This window comes from Triturus cristatus, chromosome 12, assembly GCF_964204655.1.
Source record: "Triturus cristatus chromosome 12, aTriCri1.1, whole genome shotgun sequence".
In the NCBI taxonomy this organism is placed as follows: Eukaryota; Metazoa; Chordata; class Amphibia; order Caudata; family Salamandridae; genus Triturus; species Triturus cristatus.
In genome coordinates, this window is record NC_140595.1 from 622,804,956 (window position 1) to 622,827,003 (window position 22,048).

Below are 22,048 nucleotides of genomic sequence, written 5' to 3' on the forward strand. Positions count from 1 at the left end.
AAACGCATTAAATAAATAAATAAATAAAACCCAGGGTGCAAGACAGTGACACTCTCTAGACCCCGAGTCACCCAGGGTGCTTTGTTGTGAGCTTTGACTCCGCCCCGAAGAGGCGGATTTTGTATCTTTCGATTCATATTATTGGCTGAATGGCTCAACGGTATGCCAATGTGTGCCACTCATTGGCGTTCCGTTCTAGAAGTAGCCAATGGAACGTGTGCCGTGGGATGAGCCGAGGTTCGTACGCTCGCCAGATCCGGATGGGGGACTATATTGCAGACTAGAACGCTGACTGTGTTCTGATTCCGATCACTGAACATGTCTGCCGAGAAGAGTGTCAAAACGGTAACTTGCACTGCCCCAGTCAACATCGCCGTTATTAAATACTGTGAGTACTCTGTAGATTGTTAATGTCAGAATTGCAGTGGCGAGATCGTCGACTTATGTAGGTTTGCCCTTTGGTACAACTGATGTGAATGCACGTGCAATACGTATGTCTGTTGTGAGTGTTACACTGCATTGACTATTCGTCTTGTGAGTATTCTGGTGTTCAGTAATACTTATACGAGTGATGTTTAGCTACGTTACTGTCCAGTACTCTCACATTATTAGTGTCGTGCACTTACGAATTCATTATGTAGGTGATATGAAAGCCTGTGTGTGTGTTAGAGGTGTGAGTATTGTCATTAACCACTTATGCGAGTACTGTTTATTGTTATTAGAAAATAATACTGTCACTGAGTATTAGTGCCGTGATTCACATTTAATGAACGAGTTCTATGGCAGAGGTTATCGCTGCTGTGGGAATTTCTGTCATTGAGCACTGTGTACTGTATGGCTTATAGTTACATGAGTAGTTGTCTTGTCATTGATCAGCTGTGGGGACACTGCCTTTCTGTTGTGCTGAGTAATCTGAGATTTAATTTTAGAATAGTAAACGCCTAACTATCTGCCATCCCGTGTTTCCCTTTTCCCGAGTGTGTGATCTTGTGCATGGTTTATGATGTCACAGAGTGGAATGCTCCTCCTCTGGTTTCCCCGTTGACTTTTGCCAGGGTACTAGACTGCGAGGCTGAGCAGGAAAGTTACTAGCCTCGTAGTGGGGCATATACATGTCTCTACATATATTTGAAGTAAAGAAACTGAAGCAGCCTGCTATCAGCGTGATGACCTGTACCACCTGGTAACCTGCATTTTAATAATTGCCTTTAAATGATTCCCATTAGTAGCAGTGTTATGAAAAGTGTTGTCATTGAGTACAGATGAGGTGTGTTTTCTGTCCTTGAGCGGTATTGATGTAGCTATCTTCTGTCTCTAACTTCTGGTGATACCTGTACTGTTGTTGGTCACTAGGGGAAGGGGGGCACGTGGCTGAGTTGTTGACCTTGAATAGGCTGATCTCCAGCACTTGACCAACAACTGCGTCCCTCTGGAGAAACCACTTTACCATTTTGAACCATGAATAGTACATTAATGTACTGTGTAAGTTATTATCCCGTTTATCACCATAACCACTATATGTAATCATATGTCGTTACTGGTAGAGATGGGTAATATATTTAATCAGTTACGCAACCGATCCTACACTGAGTATTGGAGGTTAGTGTGCTAATTTTGAGTATACGCTTGGATGGGTTAGGTGACAAAACAGTATAAGTCTGACTGTACATTGGCGAGACACTCTCAGCTGGTGCCAAATAACTCGTGTTTAGTGAGTGAGGGAAAAACCTTTAAATACAGAATAGTGAGACAGTATTATTAAATGAGACCTTTTTTTCTGCACCAACCCCCTTTGTGCCGCAGACAGACCCTGTACCAAGGTTGGGATACTCCAGAATATGTTTAAAAGGGCTGTCCTAGGCTTAACACAGAACAGACTAGGAGTAGGACTGCTAATGAGTAAACGATCTGTGCACTCGAAATCACATGTTTAAACGGTATGCCTGGATATGTAGCTGTATGTATAATGCTGTTTCTTTCTACAGCTTACATCATTCGATTGCTTGCTATCTCAAAAAGACTCCCCCGCCTCCCCCCCACTATACTCCTAAAACCCTGCATGAAAAATTGACCTTGATGTACTTCCACTTGATTCCTCTCCTTTCTTTCTTCAGTGACCCTCTTCTTACCGTCTATCCTCTGCATGCCGTCTATTTCTGAGTATAATCTCCTCTCAGTCTCATACATGCCATAAACTTTCTTATTATAATTCTGAAATTGGCTGAAATTTCATTTCATAGATCACAGCCTCTCCTCTTAAAAACCCTATCCCTGTAAACTAACAGTAACCAATCTCCACCAGCCTATCTGACCAACCATGCACCTGAAACCACATAGTCCCCGCTAATGATCACACCTAACTTGTAGTAATATAATTTATCACAAAGTAACTGGAGTAAATACTTGCCATTTTTTCGTAGGAGCACGTGACTAATCACAAACAATAGATTGACCAGTAAACTTGGGTTCCGTAGTAGTGTGCTACTCGCCGTAAAGCGTTTCAGTGTCTCGCCAGGGGTAAAAAGCGTTGTATAAATACAATTAGCATTAAGTAATGACGTAAGCATTTTTCCATGATTCTGCCATGGAGTGTAGTGTTTTGGTGATGTAGACCGTTGGTTGTCGGGTATTAGCGATGCAAGTATTATCATACTTTGAGTAAGGTTTATTAGCTTAGTCGTAATGCTGGGGTTCTTTCATAACTAATAGGACTGTGAATATTCGGCCTCTACATATTATTTCTGAGTGTTCTGTGACATTAAGCGCAGTTAATACATCAACCGTCAATGTTTTCACAAGGGATATATGTGCTAGGGGCTTTCCTTTCCCACATCTTGAGTTTACCACGGCCAAACCTTCAAACCCCTCTCAGATCCTTTCACTCTGCTGTTTGTGTAATAATAATGCATAGGTAATGTGTGGCAAAACAGAACTTATCAAATGTTATCCCAGCGTACAGGATACTATTGATCCCAGCGCTGATCACCAATGTAATAAATCGGGTTATTAGTTATGATGAATATGAGTTCTTCACAAGTAATAGGTCCACAGTGGTCTCCTTACTGGGAGCCAAGTAGCCCATTGTAGCACTTGACTCTCTCACGGTAGCGTAGCTCAGCAGTTCAAGGCCTACTCAGCGGAAGTGGTTTAGGTTAATAATCTTCATTTGCTGGCACCCAGCAATAATGTATTTGAAGAACGTTGGTTAGTAGGAAAGTGAGGCACATAGTCTAATCCCAGCTGTATGTTTTCTTATTTTGCTCATCCCTATTAATTGTGGTCAGAAAGTTCACTCGACACTAGTTACATTTAGGCCAGGTCGTTTTGCTTACTGGGCAGTCACCTCATAGGATACATCAGAGTGAATTGATCTAATGTGTAAGTAGTATTTATCCTTGTTGACCTCATGCTCGATCTTCTCTTTCAATTCGAATGGTGCTCTCCGTGAGGGGTCCGATTGAAGAGCAGCACTTCACTCAGTACAGCTTTATACCTCAAGTGAAGATAATCCCAGAAAAATGTCCCTTTTGATGTTGAACATAACCTGTGTTATGTCTTGCAGGGGGTAAAAGAGATGAAGAGCTGATTTTACCAATCAATTCATCACTCAGTGTAACACTGCACCAGGATCAGGTAGGTATCTGCCCGTGCACTTTGCAGTGTTAAAGCTCCTTTTTTTTTTTTTTTTTTGCTCGTGCACCCACATTCTAATACTGCATTCTTGTATGTTTTTAGGCATCATTCACTTATCTGATTTCTTATATTTGTTAGTAATTCCTTTGTATAAAAAACATGGCTAATCCTCGGACTGGATTTTGTTGGTATATCTAAGGGTAAACATAGCAGTGGATACTGTTACTGCATAGTTTTTATTTTATTTGCAGAGTTTTATATAGCGCTGGCTAGACCCGGAGGTATCGGAACACTTTACATGAGGATCAGCGAGTTACAGGTTAGAAAATTATATCAATTACAGGAGCCAAGAATAAACCTAGGAGAAAAACAGTGATTACACAATAACAAGAGAGATTAGCGCATAGCATAGCCAAGACACACGTCTAATGGGGAATGGAAGGTAGGGGGGAATGGTAAATAGGGTAAGGAACGCAGATGGTGTCAGGCAGACCGGCAAGGGGGAAAGTACTTCAGAGGGACAAAGCAGTCAAAGTGAGAGACCTACAAACCGGCTGGGGACCAACGATCCAAAACATCCGATGTATCGGTGAAAGTATACGATGAGAGGGGTGTGGGAGGCCTAAGGGAGGTGGGGGGGGGAGACTAGAGGAATAGGTCAGTCAGGTGAACAAGGAGTAGTCCAGCAGCAATGAGGATCGGCCGAAACCTCCAAGATAGAGGACCCATTGGAAAACTAAGGTAACAACCACATTGCCTTCAGAACAAACAATTGAAAGTTTCTATTGCATTAGAAGGGATCCTAATTGGCGTAGAATTTGAACAAGGTGGGAGGATGGACTTGGTGGTGGCCCGTAAGGTTTCATGCTGCCAAGTGAAATATCCAACGCGCTAGACACAGAAATCCTGATGAGGGGAATGGGGATGTGAGATGAGGTGAGCTCTTAAAAATATATTGGCTAGATGCAGTAACATGAGTTTGTTATAGTGTATGGCCTTACATTAAAAATGTGTCAAAGCTGTGGGGAAAAGAGTCAGAATGGGTGAGGTGGAGATATATAGCTAGAAAAAGGGAGGGTGTGTTCCTCCTGCATAGAGCAATAGGAGTGTCTATTTGGAGTATTGTCTAGTTCTGAATCTTAAAGGCCAATACATGTCGATACTAAGTAGATGGGCATTAAAAGTGGTCTATTAATGATAAGCTCCTAGGTAGTTTTTCATACTGAAGTACCTATAGTATGTGTGCATTGTAACCTACACTTTAAAAGATGAGAAAATAATTAAGAAAATAGACAAACGAGTGCACTCGCATGCAGCTGCAGTGTTGACTTACTGAATCACATCATCAGCTTGTCAGCCTTTTCTTCTAGCAGCCCTTCGTGCTTGGTTGAAAGTTTGAAATATAACTCATGGTCAGCATAAGGAGAGAATGTGGTTAGTTGTTCAAATTGTTTGCAGCATTTTCTTTATTCAATTGGGGTCAAGTGTTTTTCGGGGAGTGAACATATTTTCCTCTTCTAGTTGAAAACCACCACCACTGCTGCCATCAGCCGAGATTTTAAGGAGGACCGTATCTGGTTGAATGGTGCAGAGGACAACATTAACCACCCACGTTTGCAGTCCTGCTTGCGAGAGGGTGAGTAACGTTTGAAGGGAAGTTCCCCTTCCTGTAGTGTGTATAAAAACAATGCCCTTATTGTTAATGGAGTTACACCACGCCTGCAATATTCAGCTAACTGAAATGGAAATGTGGCCTTGTGACTGAGTTCTCAACTGTGGCACCTCATAACCCAAGTAGTCACCTGTGGCTGACATTAATTCAAGAATTCGATGCATCACTTTTTGTGCTGTCTAAACTGCAGTCATATCCCGGCTTGCGAGTTGCCCAAATTGAGTGACCATGGACAAAACCCATTATTTCCCTATGTTCCAGTTCCCTTATTTCCTAATAACTACCTGCTCTTCTCAACAATTAAGCATTAAATAGATAACCTCTGTGCTGTGCTATGCTGGCTTACTGAAGCCATTATAATATATTTTAGCAGATAGATCCTTGTTGAATGAGCCCTCAGAGCCCTATATGCAGGATGTGACCCCATGAAAGAAACAAAGGGGATAGTAAACTAGTCTGCACTAGAAAGTATTTGTATTCCATTTAACTCCTCCAATTGAAGAGGTCTTTATCAACATTGTCCTTTACATTGTTCCAGATCTATTCCACTGCAGCCAGAAACTATTTGGAAACCTTGAAAAGTTCAACCTTGTATCAAGCAGTATGTAGTATCCAGTGTGTCCCCATTCCCTGTATGTCTGAGCTAGTGTCCGTAATGCTGTGAGTGAAAGATGTAATAAAATGGAGGTGTGGAGTGGAAGCTAGGATTTGAGGATGAAGCTGTGACAGGACCTACTTGCCGTTGCTGTAACCAATGGGCCAAACGTGTAATCGTACTGCGTGGCTCCAGACTCTTTTATGAACACGCTGCCCTATAGCTAAAACATTTTGGTGTCATGCGAAGGAAGATAGCCCTGTGACCATGGAGGACTAGTTGTTCTCTATAGATGTGAAGTTGGGGAACTGTAGTACCCTCTTGTGTTGTGGCTGATATACTACAAGCTTCACTGGAGTGTGGTCTGGGCAGAGTCATCTTTTTGTACAAATAGGACAATTTGTTAGAAGTGTGGTGCAGGAGGCAGAGTATGTTTGTAATTGTTTTGTGGTGTGTTTTATTCAGTTGTATCTAATGAAGTTGGCCAATTTGAACTGTATTGTTTGATGTAGCTCTGTTGTGTTGTATGCAAGTAATTTTTCACCTGTTGACGTGCTCTGATGTTAATTGTGGTATAGCTGGACTGCTCTAGTGTTTGATCGTTGTTTTGTGTCTATTTTTCAGCATGCATCCACTGAAGCCTGCCATCATTGTATTCTCAAGACGCTCTGACTTTTTTTGGTTCAGTTTCCAGGGGGTGTGATACTTGGTGCAGATTACGTGCTTTCTTTGGCCTGGATCTTGGTCACGTTGATTTGACCAGCTAGTATGACTGGGTGTTAGGAGTGTTGCAGTGCTGTGCTACTCCTTCATGTGTGGGTGTGTCATGGAGGGTGGTGCCCTCCTAGGGTTATGTGTGTTTCTTGTGGAAGATGGAAAAAATTTGAGAATTGTCTGTTTCACCTGCGTAGTTCAGTGATGTGAGGTGGATGTCCAGGTACATTGTAAAAGAGTTGTTCATCAGAGCACTTCATGCAGACTGTACAACGTTCCCTCTGCTACTGGGAAAATCTGTTATTGATTGCTGCCCTTGCTGGAGTCCGCGTCAGCCAGTGGGAGAGACTACAAACCCCAGTATGCTCTGCCAGTAAGGAGGCGGGGTTAACTGCTTAGCACCAGTCTGACATGTGAAAAAGGCCGCTTGTCAAACGTGAGGTGTGACTGAACCAAGAGCAGGCCCTCCTTCCCCCATCATCGTCAGGAAGAGGCTGGGCTGGGCCATCCCTCTTGTCACCCCCGTCGGTTTCTTCATAGCTGCTCCTGGAAATCCTTCAGGGTAGTTAAGTTCTGTGGCATGCATGCATGGGGCTTTATGCTTTTCTTGCTCCCTCTTTACATTGTGCTGGTAGTCTTGTACTAAAAGGAGTGCCATTTGTGGGTCTTTCCCCTGACACTATTTTGCAATTGAAGAGGTGCTGTGCCTGTCTTTGTTGCTGATTTCCCCATATTATTATCCAAGTACTATGGTAAGCAGAAAGTTACCCCTGCGTCACCATCAACTCTAGTCCAGAAAGCCATGGACCGCTTTCTTTCCCGTGCCGTAGGCTTTTTCTCTAAGGAAATTGCATTAGCTGAACGCCAACTCTCACTCTCAGTTGACGCAGTTGCTCCATCTTTGTCACCCGCCCCACAAACCCTTAGTGATGGCTTGACTGGCGAACATGCTTGTCCTGGAGAGTGTTCAGTTACAGAAAGCAGTTCTAATGGAGGAGAGGGCTTTAACATTGTCGAATTGGAAACTAGCACTCCTGGCCCTGCCCTGGCAGCTAAGCAAAGGAGAAGAGCCCTGAAGCCTAAGAAGGGGTCCCAAAAAGCCAGATAATCTCCAACTCGCCTGGCAAGGCTTCAAACCCGAACCCACTGCTGCCTACAGTTTCAGATTGCTCACACCCACGAACACAAACCCCAAACACCTGATCATCCACAGGGACCCTCTCACAACTCAAGTTACTTTCTCCATCATGAACTCCGTGCACTCCGGTATACCCACGGACCCCTGCCCTTACCACATCTTCAACCTCGATAGCAAGATGATTGGCGACGAGCTCAAGAAAGTCCTGATCACCTCCAACAACATGGCCTTCTTCCCTGAGGACTGTAAACACGCTGAAGTGAGACCACCTCCTTAAGAAACCATCCTCCGACCCAGCAGAACGAAGGATTTCGAGCCAACCACAGCACAGAGACAGCCCTGATCGTAGCCACTGATGACATAAAAGCCCTCCTGGACCGTGGCGCAACAGCAGCCCTCATCCACCTGGACCTGTCGGCCGCCTTCGTCTCCCATCACATTTTGATCAACAGACTCCACCACATTGGAATCCAGGGAGATGCCCTCAAATGGATCGCCTCATACCTCATCGGGCGAACCCAGAGAATCAGCCTCCCACAATTCACATCGGAACCCAAGAAGATCATCTGCGGCGTCCCTTGAGGAACATCCCTGAGTCCCACCCTCTTCAACTCAAATGAGCAGAGATTTTCTGACTCTTCTGGCCCATCTTCCAGTTCCTGCGTCATGGGGGGTAAGTCATACGACGACTCTGCCCCAAGAGGGCAGACACCCAGTTCCTGTTAGAGTCGATACCTGTTAAGTTCCCCTTCTTTTGATTAATCTTCCTCCTGTCTCATGTCCATACATTGCCATACTGGCAAATGTGCCTAGACTGGTTCCAGGGATGATGGAATCTATGCTGAATTGAAAAATAAGGTGAGCCATCGACACAACATAAACGTGAGATCTAATTTAAACCTCCATGAGGAGATCCTCTTTGTGCGTAGAGTTGAGGGGGTGGGCCCCCTACCCAAGAACTTCGATGGAGACTGCATAATTGAAATTACCGCTGGCCTATGGTTGCTGGCAAAATTCTGGCTCAAGCTAGGGCTGGTGCAGTAAGGTCCAGCTCAATAAAGATCGTACTTTTTTGTTTTTTTCTACAAGCACCTGGCTCCTACGATCCCCGTGCAGGATGCTAAACATGCCCCATTCCATTCACTTCAATATGTGGACCAGTCTTTAATTGGGAATAGATTTATGATGTTATATGGACCAGAGGATACTGACTGACAGAGCGGAGGGGAGCACGATTGTGCTAGTGTCATGGGCTCCCCGATGTCTACGATAACAGGCAGCATGTCCTCTGGTTGCAAGATTATTCTCCACACACTGGAAACGTCGGCCAGTCTAGGCCTGCTCACCGGACATGAAAACTTGAACAGTGAGTCTCGCCACCAATCCTCCATATTAAGTCCAATGAAAGAGGAAAACCAGCCCCCTGTTTGTATTTCTCCCACCCTGCGGCCTCCAGTATGCAACAGATGATAAATCACCCTCAACACTTTAATGTAAAGTTTAGATTGTTATGCTGGAATATTGCTGGGTTGGCATCCATTGATGGATATACATGTTTCAATCTTCTAGCTTCCCATCATTCTCAGGATGGGCCGGCGGCAGGGGGGGAGCTGGCTGGCAACTTGGTTTATAACTCACACTAGAGTACGACTGGCTCAATCTCAGTGGGAGGAAAAATTAGAAGGGTGTAGGGGAACTGGTGGCTAAAGGAAAACCCGAGTGGGGAGATATCCCTCAGGACTAGAACCCTCACTCACCAGAAGGTGACATGCTTCATCAAATGGGTTCCCTCCTCACACAAAGGTGTGGGGTACGACTTCCCTGGGGGGGGAGCTGAGGTGTTTTCTCCAAGGATGAGCGTTGGTAGGGGGTGTGTAAGGGGCAGAGTGCATATAGTGGTGAAAGTGGTGATCTAAAAATGTCTGTCTGAGTCCACTGACATTTTATTGGGTGGTCACAGCAACATGGTTAAAAAGTGAGAAGGATAGGGCTTCAACAGATATACCCTCATACGCTAGGTCAACATGTTTCTGCCACCAGGCATTCGTCAGGACCTAAGTATCCAGTCACTCTGCAATGGTGAATAAAGTGAAAATGATAATGTGAATAATACAAGCCACTACTGGAGTTGCGTGGCCAGATGTTCAGTGTCCCTCTTCTTTTCAGAGGGTAACTAATGTGCAACACAGTCATGTGCACTCTCCATGCTCCGGACCATCTTGTGGTGTAAATCTCTAACTGTTCGGAAATGCCTTTCGGAGACGGCTGGCGACTTGGTTTAACATTGATTTTGGCTGCAAAATAATGAAGATACGGACAGAGGGAGAAAATATGCAGCCTTTGACTGGAGTTGGGGCTCCTCTTTTAGTATATTCCTGATTAACTTGCACAATAACGATTTTTCTCCCAGGGATAACCTGAATTTCCACACTCTTGTGGAAAAATTAGCAGTTAGGAATGTTTACCTTGGTGTACCATTTAATTTAATAATAGCAGGAGATTTTAATGCAAAATTGGGACTGTGCCTACTTCCACTTTCTCCCCAGATTAATCTGAGTTCAATTGAGAAGATAGTATGGATATCAGGGGACATGCGCTTTACACCTACCTGGTAACCTATGGTATAGAGAGAGACGCTACTAATCATGAGACATCTCTACCATCCCGACATTTATGAGAAGGAGGCTAGGCTCTTTAATTGAGTACATCTTTGTCACCAGTTGCATGCATTCTCTTGTCTTGGAAAAGGAAGTTTCACCCACTGTATATAACGATCATAACCCACTAAATGCTTTCCATCAATGTTCCTGCAAACAGGCCCAAGGGTAATTTCAGGTTTAAGCAGCCAATAGCTGCAGAAGATGCTGGGCAAAGATTAGTCTGGCATTCTGTAAATATGAAGTCCATAATGGGTAAAATTACAGAAGTGTGTTGGGTTGATTAACTCCTGTACATCAGAGGAATTTAGACCCAATTCAACACTGAGAAACTTTGCTGAACGAATCTCTTGTATAAGAGATATGCTCATGAAGCCCATTGGTAATAGTGAGAAATATAATAAGTCCTGGTATGATAAAGCTTGCAGAGTTACAAATAATAGACTTAGGAGGGAATTGCAGAAGTCGCCTAGGGTCAGGAAGCAATTAGAGTCTGTAGAAAGGATTACTTCTTGGCATTAAAGAAAAGAAAGGCTGACTTGAAGGACGAAAAGTGGTGAACTCTGGTATCAGCTTGTCAGGCCAAGGACCCTCAGGTTTTCTGTAAAGCAGTACCCTTTGGCCTTGCTCCAAGTTTGTTGCCCAACAAAAGTGAGTGGTCCTGATAGGTGAATGGACCATTTTAGTAGAATTTACTCTTCTAACACGCCTAGTTAATAGAGTGGAACGGGTGATTCTATATTTTTATTTTTTTATTTTCTTTTTTTTAGTTTTATATATTGCAAACTCGACCCAAAGATATCCAGTATCGGAGTGCTTTACATGATCACCAGTTTAGTTACTAATGGACACATTCATTTTTGTTAGGTGCGGTGAGATTAAGTGATTTGCCCAGAATCCCAGGATGTTGAGCGCGGCTGCCGAGCCTCAAACCCGGTTCCCCAGCTTCGAGGCAACCGCTCTAGACCTAAGGCTACATCCTCTCCCCAGTGTTACCTCTGAACATCAAATTCTCACCAGATGAGGTCCTCGAGGCTATTCTTAATAGACCTTCAGAAAAAGGCACCTTGACCTCATGGGATCCCTATGGACATCTTTCAAGAGAACCCAGGGTTCTGGTTACCCCCGCTCACTGATGTTATAAACTCTGCCTGTAAGGTTGGTGTCCCATCTTCCTGTCTCAAGTCTTATAATTGTGCCAGTGTTAAAAAAGGACAGTAAACATGATCCCAAATGTTATCGCCCAATTTCATTACTTGACTTTGGGACCAAGATAATTAGGAGATTCATATTGGAACCTTCACTTGTCTGGTCTAGAGAGAAGAACATTTTCTCTCCAGTTCAGTATGGTTTCAGAGAGGGCCTTGGCACGATGGAGCAATGTTTAAACCTTCACCCCCTTGTGTTCCAATTTAAGTTCGCTGAGAGTAGCTCGCTTCACTTAGCATTCATGGATTTTGTCCAGTGCCTTTGACTATGTGAATAGGTCCAAGCTCTGGGATATTTTAATCTCCCTACGACTTGAGGAGGACTTGGTGGCCCTCTCGCGATATCTTCACTGGGATTTATCTGTATCGGTTAGGAACAGTCACGGTGAAGAGTCTTCATCTTCTTTCCCAGTGAATCTGGGAGTTCAACAGGGGTGGCACCTAGTTTATGTTTGTTGTATAAAAACAACCTTGAAAGTGAGTTAGTGAATGTGGGGGCGGATGTTTCGCTGGTTAATAAAAAACCCTGCCCTTTGAATATGCATTCTCTTGTCTTGGAAAAGGAAGTTTCACCCACTGTATATAACGATCATAACCCACTAAATGCTTTCCATCAATGTTCCTGCAAACAGGCCCAAGGGTAATTTCAGGTTTAAGCAGCCAATAGCTGCAGAAGATGCTGGGCAAAGATTAGTCTGGCATTCTGTAAATATGAAGTCCATAATGGGTAAAATTACAGAAGTGTGTTGGGTTGATTAACTCCTGTACATCAGAGGAATTTAGACCCAATTCAACACTGAGAAACTTTGCTGAACGAATCTCTTGTATAAGAGATATGCTCATGAAGCCCATTGGTAATAGTGAGAAATATAATAAGTCCTGGTATGATAAAGCTTGCAGAGTTACAAATAATAGACTTAGGAGGGAATTGCAGAAGTCGCCTAGGGTCAGGAAGCAATTAGAGTCTGTAGAAAGGATTACTTCTTGGCATTAAAGAAAAGAAAGGCTGACTTGAAGGACGAAAAGTGGTGAACTCTGGTATCAGCTTGTCAGGCCAAGGACCCTCAGGTTTTCTGTAAAGCAGTACCCTTTGGCCTTGCTCCAAGTTTGTTGCCCAACAAAAGTGAGTGGTCCTGATAGGTGAATGGACCATTTTAGTAGAATTTACTCTTCTAACACGCCTAGTTAATAGAGTGGAACGGGTGATTCTATATTTTTATTTTTTTATTTTCTTTTTTTTAGTTTTATATATTGCAAACTCGACCCAAAGATATCCAGTATCGGAGTGCTTTACATGATCACCAGTTTAGTTACTAATGGACACATTCATTTTTGTTAGGTGCGGTGAGATTAAGTGATTTGCCCAGAATCCCAGGATGTTGAGCGCGGCTGCCGAGCCTCAAACCCGGTTCCCCAGCTTCGAGGCAACCGCTCTAGACCTAAGGCTACATCCTCTCCCCAGTGTTACCTCTGAACATCAAATTCTCACCAGATGAGGTCCTCGAGGCTATTCTTAATAGACCTTCAGAAAAAGGCACCTTGACCTCATGGGATCCCTATGGACATCTTTCAAGAGAACCCAGGGTTCTGGTTACCCCCGCTCACTGATGTTATAAACTCTGCCTGTAAGGTTGGTGTCCCATCTTCCTGTCTCAAGTCTTATAATTGTGCCAGTGTTAAAAAAGGACAGTAAACATGATCCCAAATGTTATCGCCCAATTTCATTACTTGACTTTGGGACCAAGATAATTAGGAGATTCATATTGGAACCTTCACTTGTCTGGTCTAGAGAGAAGAACATTTTCTCTCCAGTTCAGTATGGTTTCAGAGAGGGCCTTGGCACGATGGAGCAATGTTTAAACCTTCACCCCCTTGTGTTCCAATTTAAGTTCGCTGAGAGTAGCTCGCTTCACTTAGCATTCATGGATTTTGTCCAGTGCCTTTGACTATGTGAATAGGTCCAAGCTCTGGGATATTTTAATCTCCCTACGACTTGAGGAGGACTTGGTGGCCCTCTCGCGATATCTTCACTGGGATTTATCTGTATCGGTTAGGAACAGTCACGGTGAAGAGTCTTCATCTTCTTTCCCAGTGAATCTGGGAGTTCAACAGGGGTGGCACCTAGTTTATGTTTGTTGTATAAAAACAACCTTGAAAGTGAGTTAGTGAATGTGGGGGCGGATGTTTCGCTGGTTAATAAAAAACCCTGCCCTTTGAATATGCAGATGATATGGTGTTACTTGCAAGGACAGCCAATGGTTTAAAGACACCAATTTCCACTTTTGTTGTATTTATGAAAAAGTTAGATCTGGAAAAAAAAAATCAAAAACTTTTGTCATAGTTTGTGGCCCAAAAAAGGCGCTGTAGGGGGGCGTGGCCAAGATGGCGGGGTGAGCGGACGCTTCCTCCCGTAGCTCCTCCGGCCCGGCCGAGCTTGAGCCCTTTTCTTACGCTTTTCTCCCCCCGCTGAGGCTCAGCGTGTGAGAGGAGTGCGGCGGAGCACCTGGCGCGCACGTTGCTGTCGCTTTGGTTCGGATCGCCTCGGGGGAAGTCCCCCAAAAGTCCGATCGAGTTCGAGGAGCGACGGAGGGCCTGGGAGGCGGAGCGCATCGGAGTGCTGTCCGGGCGCCTCGGCTGGGCCTGGTGCTGAAAGCTGCGATCTGGAGGAAGTCTGGCCCGGCGCTCGACGGAGGGTGAAGGAGCTCTGCAGGCTGGGAACCGGCGGTGCGGAAGACTTAGGACGGGTGCTTTGGCACTCAGACTTGTGTCGGTGACACTTTGCACTGTGTGGGCCCCTGTCCCTTGGCCGAAGTACGGCGGACTCTCTGTTGGGGTCGGACCATCTGGGCCCTTGCGTGTGACAGACTGAAACCGGCGGTGGAACCTATCTGATTGCTGTGCGTTTAGGGGGCCCCGGTGGTGTCGCCGGGCCTGGTCGTTCTGCCCTGCCCCGCCCTGCCGCCATTTTGTCCCCGAGGGATCAGTGGTGTTGGCCTTCACCGGAGCCCTTGCTGGTGGGTGTATGTGACCGTCGCTGCTGCCGGGCTGACTCTCTGAGGGACGTGCTGATGAGGAGCCCCCCACTGTAGCTTCCATTGCTGTCTCGGATGGGCACCCGCGGCTGGCGGTGACCGGACTGGACCGCCATCTTGTCGCCTGTGACGCAGCGATTCAGCTTGCGGGGGGACCCCCACGTCGAGCGCTTGCCAGCGGCTGGGCATCCCTGGGGCGGCTGGACCTGTGCCCACCCGTCGACCGCAGTGTTTGCGATGACTGGAAGAGGCGGCTCGAAGAAGGGGGACCGCACCCTGCCGGACATGCTTGGCAGGGCCCAGCAACTGCGGGACAGAACACAGCCTTCGCCGGGGTCCTCCCGGGCCTCGGTGGATGTGACTGGGGGGGAGCCACCGGTCACGAGGGCCTTTATGGAAGAACTGTTTAGCTCCCTCAAAGAGGACTTCCAGACACTGAAGCGGGAAGTGGCCAGCGAGGTCCGGGAAGTGCGCAGGGAAGTGGAGGGCCTTGGCGAGCGCGTTGAAACGGTGGAGACGGAGGCCCAACGCCGGGATGAGGAGATAGTCCATCTTCAACAGGACGTTCTCCGCCTCCGGGAGCAGTGTGTTGAGCTCCAGGCCCACTCTGAGGACCTTGAGAACAGGTCACGGAGGAACAACATTCGAGTGCGTGGTGTGCCGTCCGCAGACGAGGGGTCCGATCTGGGGGGCTACCTGCGGGACCTGTTCCGAGAGATCCTGGGGGAAGCTGCGGACTTCCCTATTCGCATTGATAGGGCACATAGGGTTGGCCGGCAGCGCCAGTCATCGGCACCTCCACCGGATATTTTGGCTTTCCTGCCCGACTTCCCGCTGAAGGAGCGCATCATGACTGAGGCCCGCAGGAAACAGCCCCTGACTTTCCGGGAGCGGCCAGTGGCGCTTTATCAGGACCTCTCCGCCATCACGCTGCAGAAACGCAGGTCCTTCAGGATTGCCACTGACTTTTTGCGCGAACACGAGACGCCGTACTCTTGGGGACATCCCTTCCGCCTGATCTTCCGGTGGAATGGGGTGCTACATCAGCTACGCTCCTTGCAGGACATTTGTGGGGTCCTGGGGCTTACGGCGGCGGAGGAGGAAGGGGCTACACCGTTGTGGAGGCCCTCGGAGAGACGGAGCCGGCGGAGGTCGACGAGGCGACGATCGGCGGCCAGTGCAGGGCGTCCTGATTCCCCTACCATCAGGGCGGACATGGCCGACGCTTTGAGGGCGGCGGCCAGGGACTCGGCCGGCTCCACCGGCGTGGCCTTGACGGCCTAACACTCACTCCGGGGGGAGATGCCTCTAGCTTCTTTAAATGCTGGGTATGGGGCGGGGGGTTGGGGGGGAGCGGATGGAGGTGAGTGGCTGGACGTCCACTTCGTTTTTCTCTACGGACTTGCCCGTTTTGGGGCTTGACTGGGACAATGGGGTGTTTGAGTTTGCGTTTGGCTAGTTGCCGGGGTTGTGTTTTGGGTGGGTGTAGGGGTTGTTCTGGGGTTGGGGAGGTCCCGTCCGATGTCGTCCATGCACACACTTGGTCTGTTTTGGCTTGTCCCGCGCGGCTGCCCCGCGCGCCCCACCCGCTGATCCCCTGCCAATTGCACGGCGTTCCTGATCCCCGAGAGGAATGTCGGCCCTAAAGGTAGTGACCCTTAATGTTCAGGGTCTGAATAACCCTGTGAAGCGCAGAGCGATCTTATCGTTGCTGGAGGGGACGCAGGCGGACATTTGCCTCTTGCAGGAGACCCACTTATTGTCCCGGGATTGCCATAGGCTGCGCTCTGCTAAGTTCCCTACCCAGTTCTTCTCTTCGGCAGCGAACAAGACGGCGGGGGTAGCCATTCTTCTAGCGAGCTCCTTTAGGGGGGAGGTTTTGTATAAGTGTGCTGAACAGAAGGGGAGGCTTCTGGCGTATCGCATGCGCTTAGGAGGCATAGCGTTTACAGTCGGCTCCGTTTATAGCCCAAATGACCACCAAGAGCGTTTCCTGGACTCTGTGTTGGTGGATGTCACTGCTTCTCCCGACCGCCACGTCATTTTGGGGGGAGACCTTAATATTGTCTTCGATTCTGTGATGGACAGATCGGCGCAGCGCTCCCCGCAGACGGGGGAACTGTCCCAGGCTGTGAAGACCCGGATTGCGGAAATGGACTTACACGACCTCTGGCGCTCCATGCACCCCACTGATAGGGACTACTCTTACTTTTCACACGCACACCGAACCTACTTACGGCTGGACTATCTTCTGGTGAGTGGACCGATGCGCGCCGCCGCCACGGCGGCGGACATTGGGGTCCTGACCCTGTCTGACCATTCGCCGGCGTATTCAAGTGGCCGGCGGCCTCCCCCTCTAGGGGGGTGTGGCGCCTTCGGGATACCCTTTTACACAAAAAGTCTGTAGTGAAGCGCATTGGGGAGGTCATACAGGACTACCTAACTCACAATAGCAACACCGACACTTCACAGGCGACACAGTGGGCGGCATTGAAGGCAGTCCTCCGGGGGGAATTTATTTCCATTTCCTCAGCCGAAAATAGGGAGCGGCAACGGAAGAGGGACGAGCTGACCGTTCAGGTCCGGGAGCTTGAGCAGGTCCACCGCCGCACGGGGGCGCCAAGGGTGTGGAGGCAGTTGAAGGTTGCGAGGAAGCTCCTGTCGGCACTGGATCTTGATAGGGCGGAGTATGCCGCCTTGCGCTTGAAACATGCCTTCTACACTGGGGGGGACAAATGTGGCAAGCTCCTAGCACACTGGCTCCGGGTCACGCAGCAGCGTAGCGTCGTGAGGGAACTGGTGGGTACGGACGGGGTGGTCGTCTCCGGGGACGCAGAGGTAGCGGAATCTTTCCGCGGCTTCTACGAGGCGCTGTATGCTGAGGAGCCCTCCCCGCCGCGGGATGCCGAAGGCTATTTGGAGTCAGTGACCCTTCCGGTGCTGGATCCTGTTCAGGCGGACCACCTGGAGCGGGATATCCATGTTGAGGAAGTGATTTCCGCTATCGCGCGGCTGAAGCATGGTAAGGCCCCGGGCCCGGACGGGTACACGTCTCTGTTTTACAAGACTTTTTGCACGGCTGTGGCCCCTGTCCTTACTCGGCTATTTAATTCCTTCTCCGAACCGGGAGCCATCCCACCGGATCTCCTGAGGGCGACGGTCTCGGTAATCCCGAAGCCTGGGAAGGACCGGGCCTTCTGCGGTTCGTATCGACCCATCTCGCTTTTAAATGTCGACCTCAAGTTGTACACGGGGATTCTAGCGTCCAGGCTGGGTCCACACCTCCCCGGATTGGTGGAGGCGGACCAGGCTGGCTTTGTACCCGGCAGACAGACGGTTGACAATACCAAGCGGGTGACGCATGTTCTGGAGAAGGCCTCGCGGATCCCGGGGGAGCGGATGTTGCTGTCCGTTGATGCGGAGAAGGCCTTCGACAGAGTTCACTGGCCGTATCTCGAGCTGGTTCTCAAGAAATTGGGAATCGGTGATAAGTTCCGCACCATGGTATTCAACTGTTATAAGCATCCTTCAGCGTCGGTGCGGGTCAACGGGTGTAGCTCCGGTGGATTTGCTATCGAACGCGGCACGAGGCAGGGCTGCCCCCTCTCGCCGCTTCTGTTTGCCCTCTACATGGAGCCGTTTGCTCAGAGGATTCGCAACAACCCGGATGCTATTGGGGTCCAGATGGGCCAGTATGTCCACACGGTTAGTCTCTATGCGGACGATGTCCTGTTGACTTTGGACGACCCTAGGAGGTCGCTGCCTGCTTGCCTCCAGGAACTGGACGCCTTTGCACGTGTGGCCGGCTTCAAAATGAATATGAGCAAGTCGGTGGCGTTAGACGTGTCCCTGGCTGCGGACACTAGGAGGGACCTTCAGCGACTCTTCCCCATGCAGTGGTCCTCGTCCACGGTGCCATATCTGGGGATTTTGCTGGCGCCCACATTACCGGAGATGGTTACGGCTAATTATACCTCCCTCAGCAGGAAGATCAAGGAGGAGCTTGGCCGCTGGAGCAAGGGCCTACTGTCCTGGCTGGGGCGAATCGCGGCGGTTAAGATGACGGTGTTGCCCCAGATACTGTATCTTTTCCGGGCCCTACCTCTCCAGCCCCCGGTGGGCTGGATACGACAAATGCAGGCTGACATCTCCCGCTTTGTCTGGCAGGGCCGCAAGCCACGGATGAAGAGGGTCCTCTCCACGCTTGCTCCGGAGGCAGGGGGTCTCGGTATTCCGGACCTCCGTAAGTACTTTCAGGCGGCACAGCTGCGATATCTAGTGGAGTGGAGCAGGTGGTTGTCCGACAAACACTGGCTCTTTCAAGACCAGGCAGTGGCGGGCCGCACCTTACAAGAGGTTCCATTCTTGCGCCGCGCGCATCGCCCCCCTAACCTTTACGCCTCTTTTGTTACGCGGGTCCCCCTGAGGGTGTGGGATGCAGTCTGTGAGGCTCGGGGCCCGGACTTCTCCCCAGGGATGGAGCCGGGAGTTTTTTCCCATTGGGTGCAGGCGGGCTGCAGGGTGCTCTTCCAGATCTATGGACCGGAGGGCGTGATTCCTTTTCAGCAACTTCGACAGGAATTCGGCCTGACGGAGCTGGACAGATTGCGCTACATGCAGGTTCGGCATTGGGCCCTCCAGCCCCAGGTGCGGGGCACCGCTGCTCGTCCAATTACACCGTATGAGAGGTGGCTGGCTACCTGGACCTCCGACGCTAAGCTAATTACCGATCTGTACAAGTACCTACAACCCCCGCCGTTTCACTATTATAACCCGGGGAGGGAGCGCTGGCACAGAGAATTGGGTAGGACACTCAGCCACAAGGAATGGGACAAAATTGCGTATCGGGCGCGGCCCTCTGCATATCATACGGGCCTTACGGAGACCTTACGGAGACCTTTACTAAGGTGTCCACTTATTGGTACTACACCCCGGAGAGACTGTATGAAATGCATAGACACACTGACAAGGGGTGCTGGCGGGGCTGCGGGCAGGAGGGTACCCTCTCACACATTCTTTGGGATTGCCCCGTGCTGACCGCTTACTGGAAGGAAGTTTTGGACGAGGTGGATAAGCACTTTGAGATAGAGCTGCCGCGCTTTCCGGCGTATGTCTTGCTGGGCCTCCCCAATGACCTAATGTACCCACTGAAGTCCCGCAGGGGTAGGCAGATCGCGATTGCGCTGGGGTCTGCGGTCCAGAACATCCTTATCCACTGGCGCACCACCACTGTCCCCTCCATCACGGGTTGGTTGCATAGGCTTTGGCATGTGCTGGGAATGGAGAAGTTGTCGCTTACGGTGGCGGGGGAGATAGACCAATTTGAAGAGCTGTGGCAACCCTTTCTAGCGCTGCTGTCCACCGAATTCCGGGAGCTCACCTGTCCGAGGTATCTTAGGCTTCTCAGGCTGACGCCGCCGGTGATCCCGGCGGACTAGATCACATGTGAGACGGGGTCCTTGGGGGGGGGGGGAGGGGGGTGCGGGGCTTTTTGGGGCGGATAAATCTGGCGCGGGACCATAGGACGGGGGGGTTGGGGTATTGTTTTTTTTTTCCTTCTTTTCTTTCCTGGGGGGATGGGGATGGGGGGGGGGTGGATTGTGCTTCGTTGAGTTGATGCTGGCTCTCATTGCTCAGATTTGGGGTGTTGGATACGCACGCAGGGATCCCACAGAGTGCATTTCTTGCCTTTCATTTACTGTGCTTTTCCTCTGGACCACCGAGCTATCCTTCGCCAACCCTCTTGAGTTGCACCTTTTTCTTTTACTGTATTATATGTACCCTAACCTCCTATCCCCCTCCCCCATGGTTTGTTTTGTTTCAATAAAAACGTTTGAAACATAAAAAAGGCGCTGTATAAGTATTGGGGGAAGGGTAACTGAGAACGTGAACCAATTCCCATACCTTGGGTTACTGTTTGACAGTGCTTGCACCCGAGCACCTTGTGGTAGGAACAGGAAAAATCGTTTTCTGCAAGTGGTTGCCTCAGTTTTCTCTCTTGCCTCATCAACAGGGAAGAAGTTCATAGCCCCCATATTAGAGATTTGTAGGAGGAAGTGTCTCCCCATTCTGACTTATGGCTCGGGGGTATTGGGCTACAGGGATGTGGACACTATCCAAACTGAAGAAAATAGAGTCTTTTTGCGTGTACTGGGGGTCTCATGTTCCACATCTCATTTTACTGCTCACCAGGAAATGGGCTTGGAGTACATTGAAGATCTGATTAAACTCGCCCCCCTGTTTCTGTGGTGTTCGATCTGGCAGAACGAGGGAGCTGGTCTAAATCGGGCAATCATTTCTGACGGCCTTTCCTCCTCATATGGCTCTGGAATCCACTGGCTTAGATATATTAGGGAGGCAACGTGTTCTCTAGGCTGTCCACAGTTTTTCGAGAAACCATCAGCTATCTGCAAAAAGAACATGGGGTGAATTGGGGAATGTTTCTCGTCCCAGAGAAGGGCATTGAGGGAGGGTATGGAATGGATGAAAACCACTGTCTTTTGCAGACTATGCAGGGGACGGCTCCCTATCTGCACCTGGTCTCAGGCATTTACGAACGGATGTTGTTGACTCAGTTTAGGCTAGATTCTATTCGGTGGCTGCTATGCTTTCCCACAGGACAGTTCGCTCCCTCTGATATATGTATAGGCCTGTGTGACGAGACATCTTCCCATGCTTTGCTGCATCTTGTCTCATTTTGTAAATGTTATCTCCCACTCACTTATAAGGTTCTTGGTTCCTGTTAATGTTCCGGAAATGTTAAGTTCAGTAAATGTAAAGTGACACTGATTTTCTTGCAACAGTCAGACTGTCCCATTTTTTGCTACGCAGTAGGCTCCTTTTTAAAATGTGCACTGCAATTGCGTCACTCTATGACGATTTAATGATGTGGTTAAAAAAGTTTTTTAACCTTATGTTTTCAGATGTTATCATGTGTCTGTGTGTTTTTATTTATTATATCTGTTGTTGTGGTTTTAACTATTTATGGATGTATCTTTTATGATCTGTCTTTTACGAGATTGAATGAAGAAGTCTGATTGATTTAGTGTAGTTGGGAAGACAGGTGATGTTGGAGTCTTGGGTTTTGCGTTATGGTAATGCATGGTTAGGATTTCCGTTTTGGTTTTGTTTCTACCTTGAATTGGTTTTTACTTAGGGTTGATGGGGAAAGCCCTTGTCAAAGGAAGCCTGTGAGTTCTGTGCCCTTACCGTCATGTGACTGAGCACCTGTGACTGAATGTCCTGTGTGCATAAATGTTGTATGGGGTCATTGTGAGTGTGGAGACATGTGGTGGTAGGGCCTCATGTCTGAGGAGATCGCTAGAGGTGGACGTCGTCTACCTTTTTGCAATTGTAGTCATTACCTATTTGTTGTCTCGTTTTTAGGTCTCGGCCTGAT

General features: G+C 48.5%; 1 protein-coding gene across 1 annotated transcript in view; it reads left to right on the forward strand.

Moving 5' to 3' along the window:
* The first annotated feature begins 233 nt into the window (after positions 1-233).
* The window catches only part of MVD (mevalonate diphosphate decarboxylase), a 62,391-nt gene continuing 40,576 nt past the window's right edge, over positions 234-22,048 (forward strand). Inside the window, exons 1-3 of the mRNA XM_085639593.1 lie at positions 234-388; positions 3,563-3,633; positions 5,155-5,269. Coding sequence (XP_085495719.1) covers positions 319-388; positions 3,563-3,633; positions 5,155-5,269 — 256 coding nt within the window. The 5' untranslated portion in view covers positions 234-318. The remainder of the gene's footprint in view (positions 389-3,562; positions 3,634-5,154; positions 5,270-22,048) is intronic.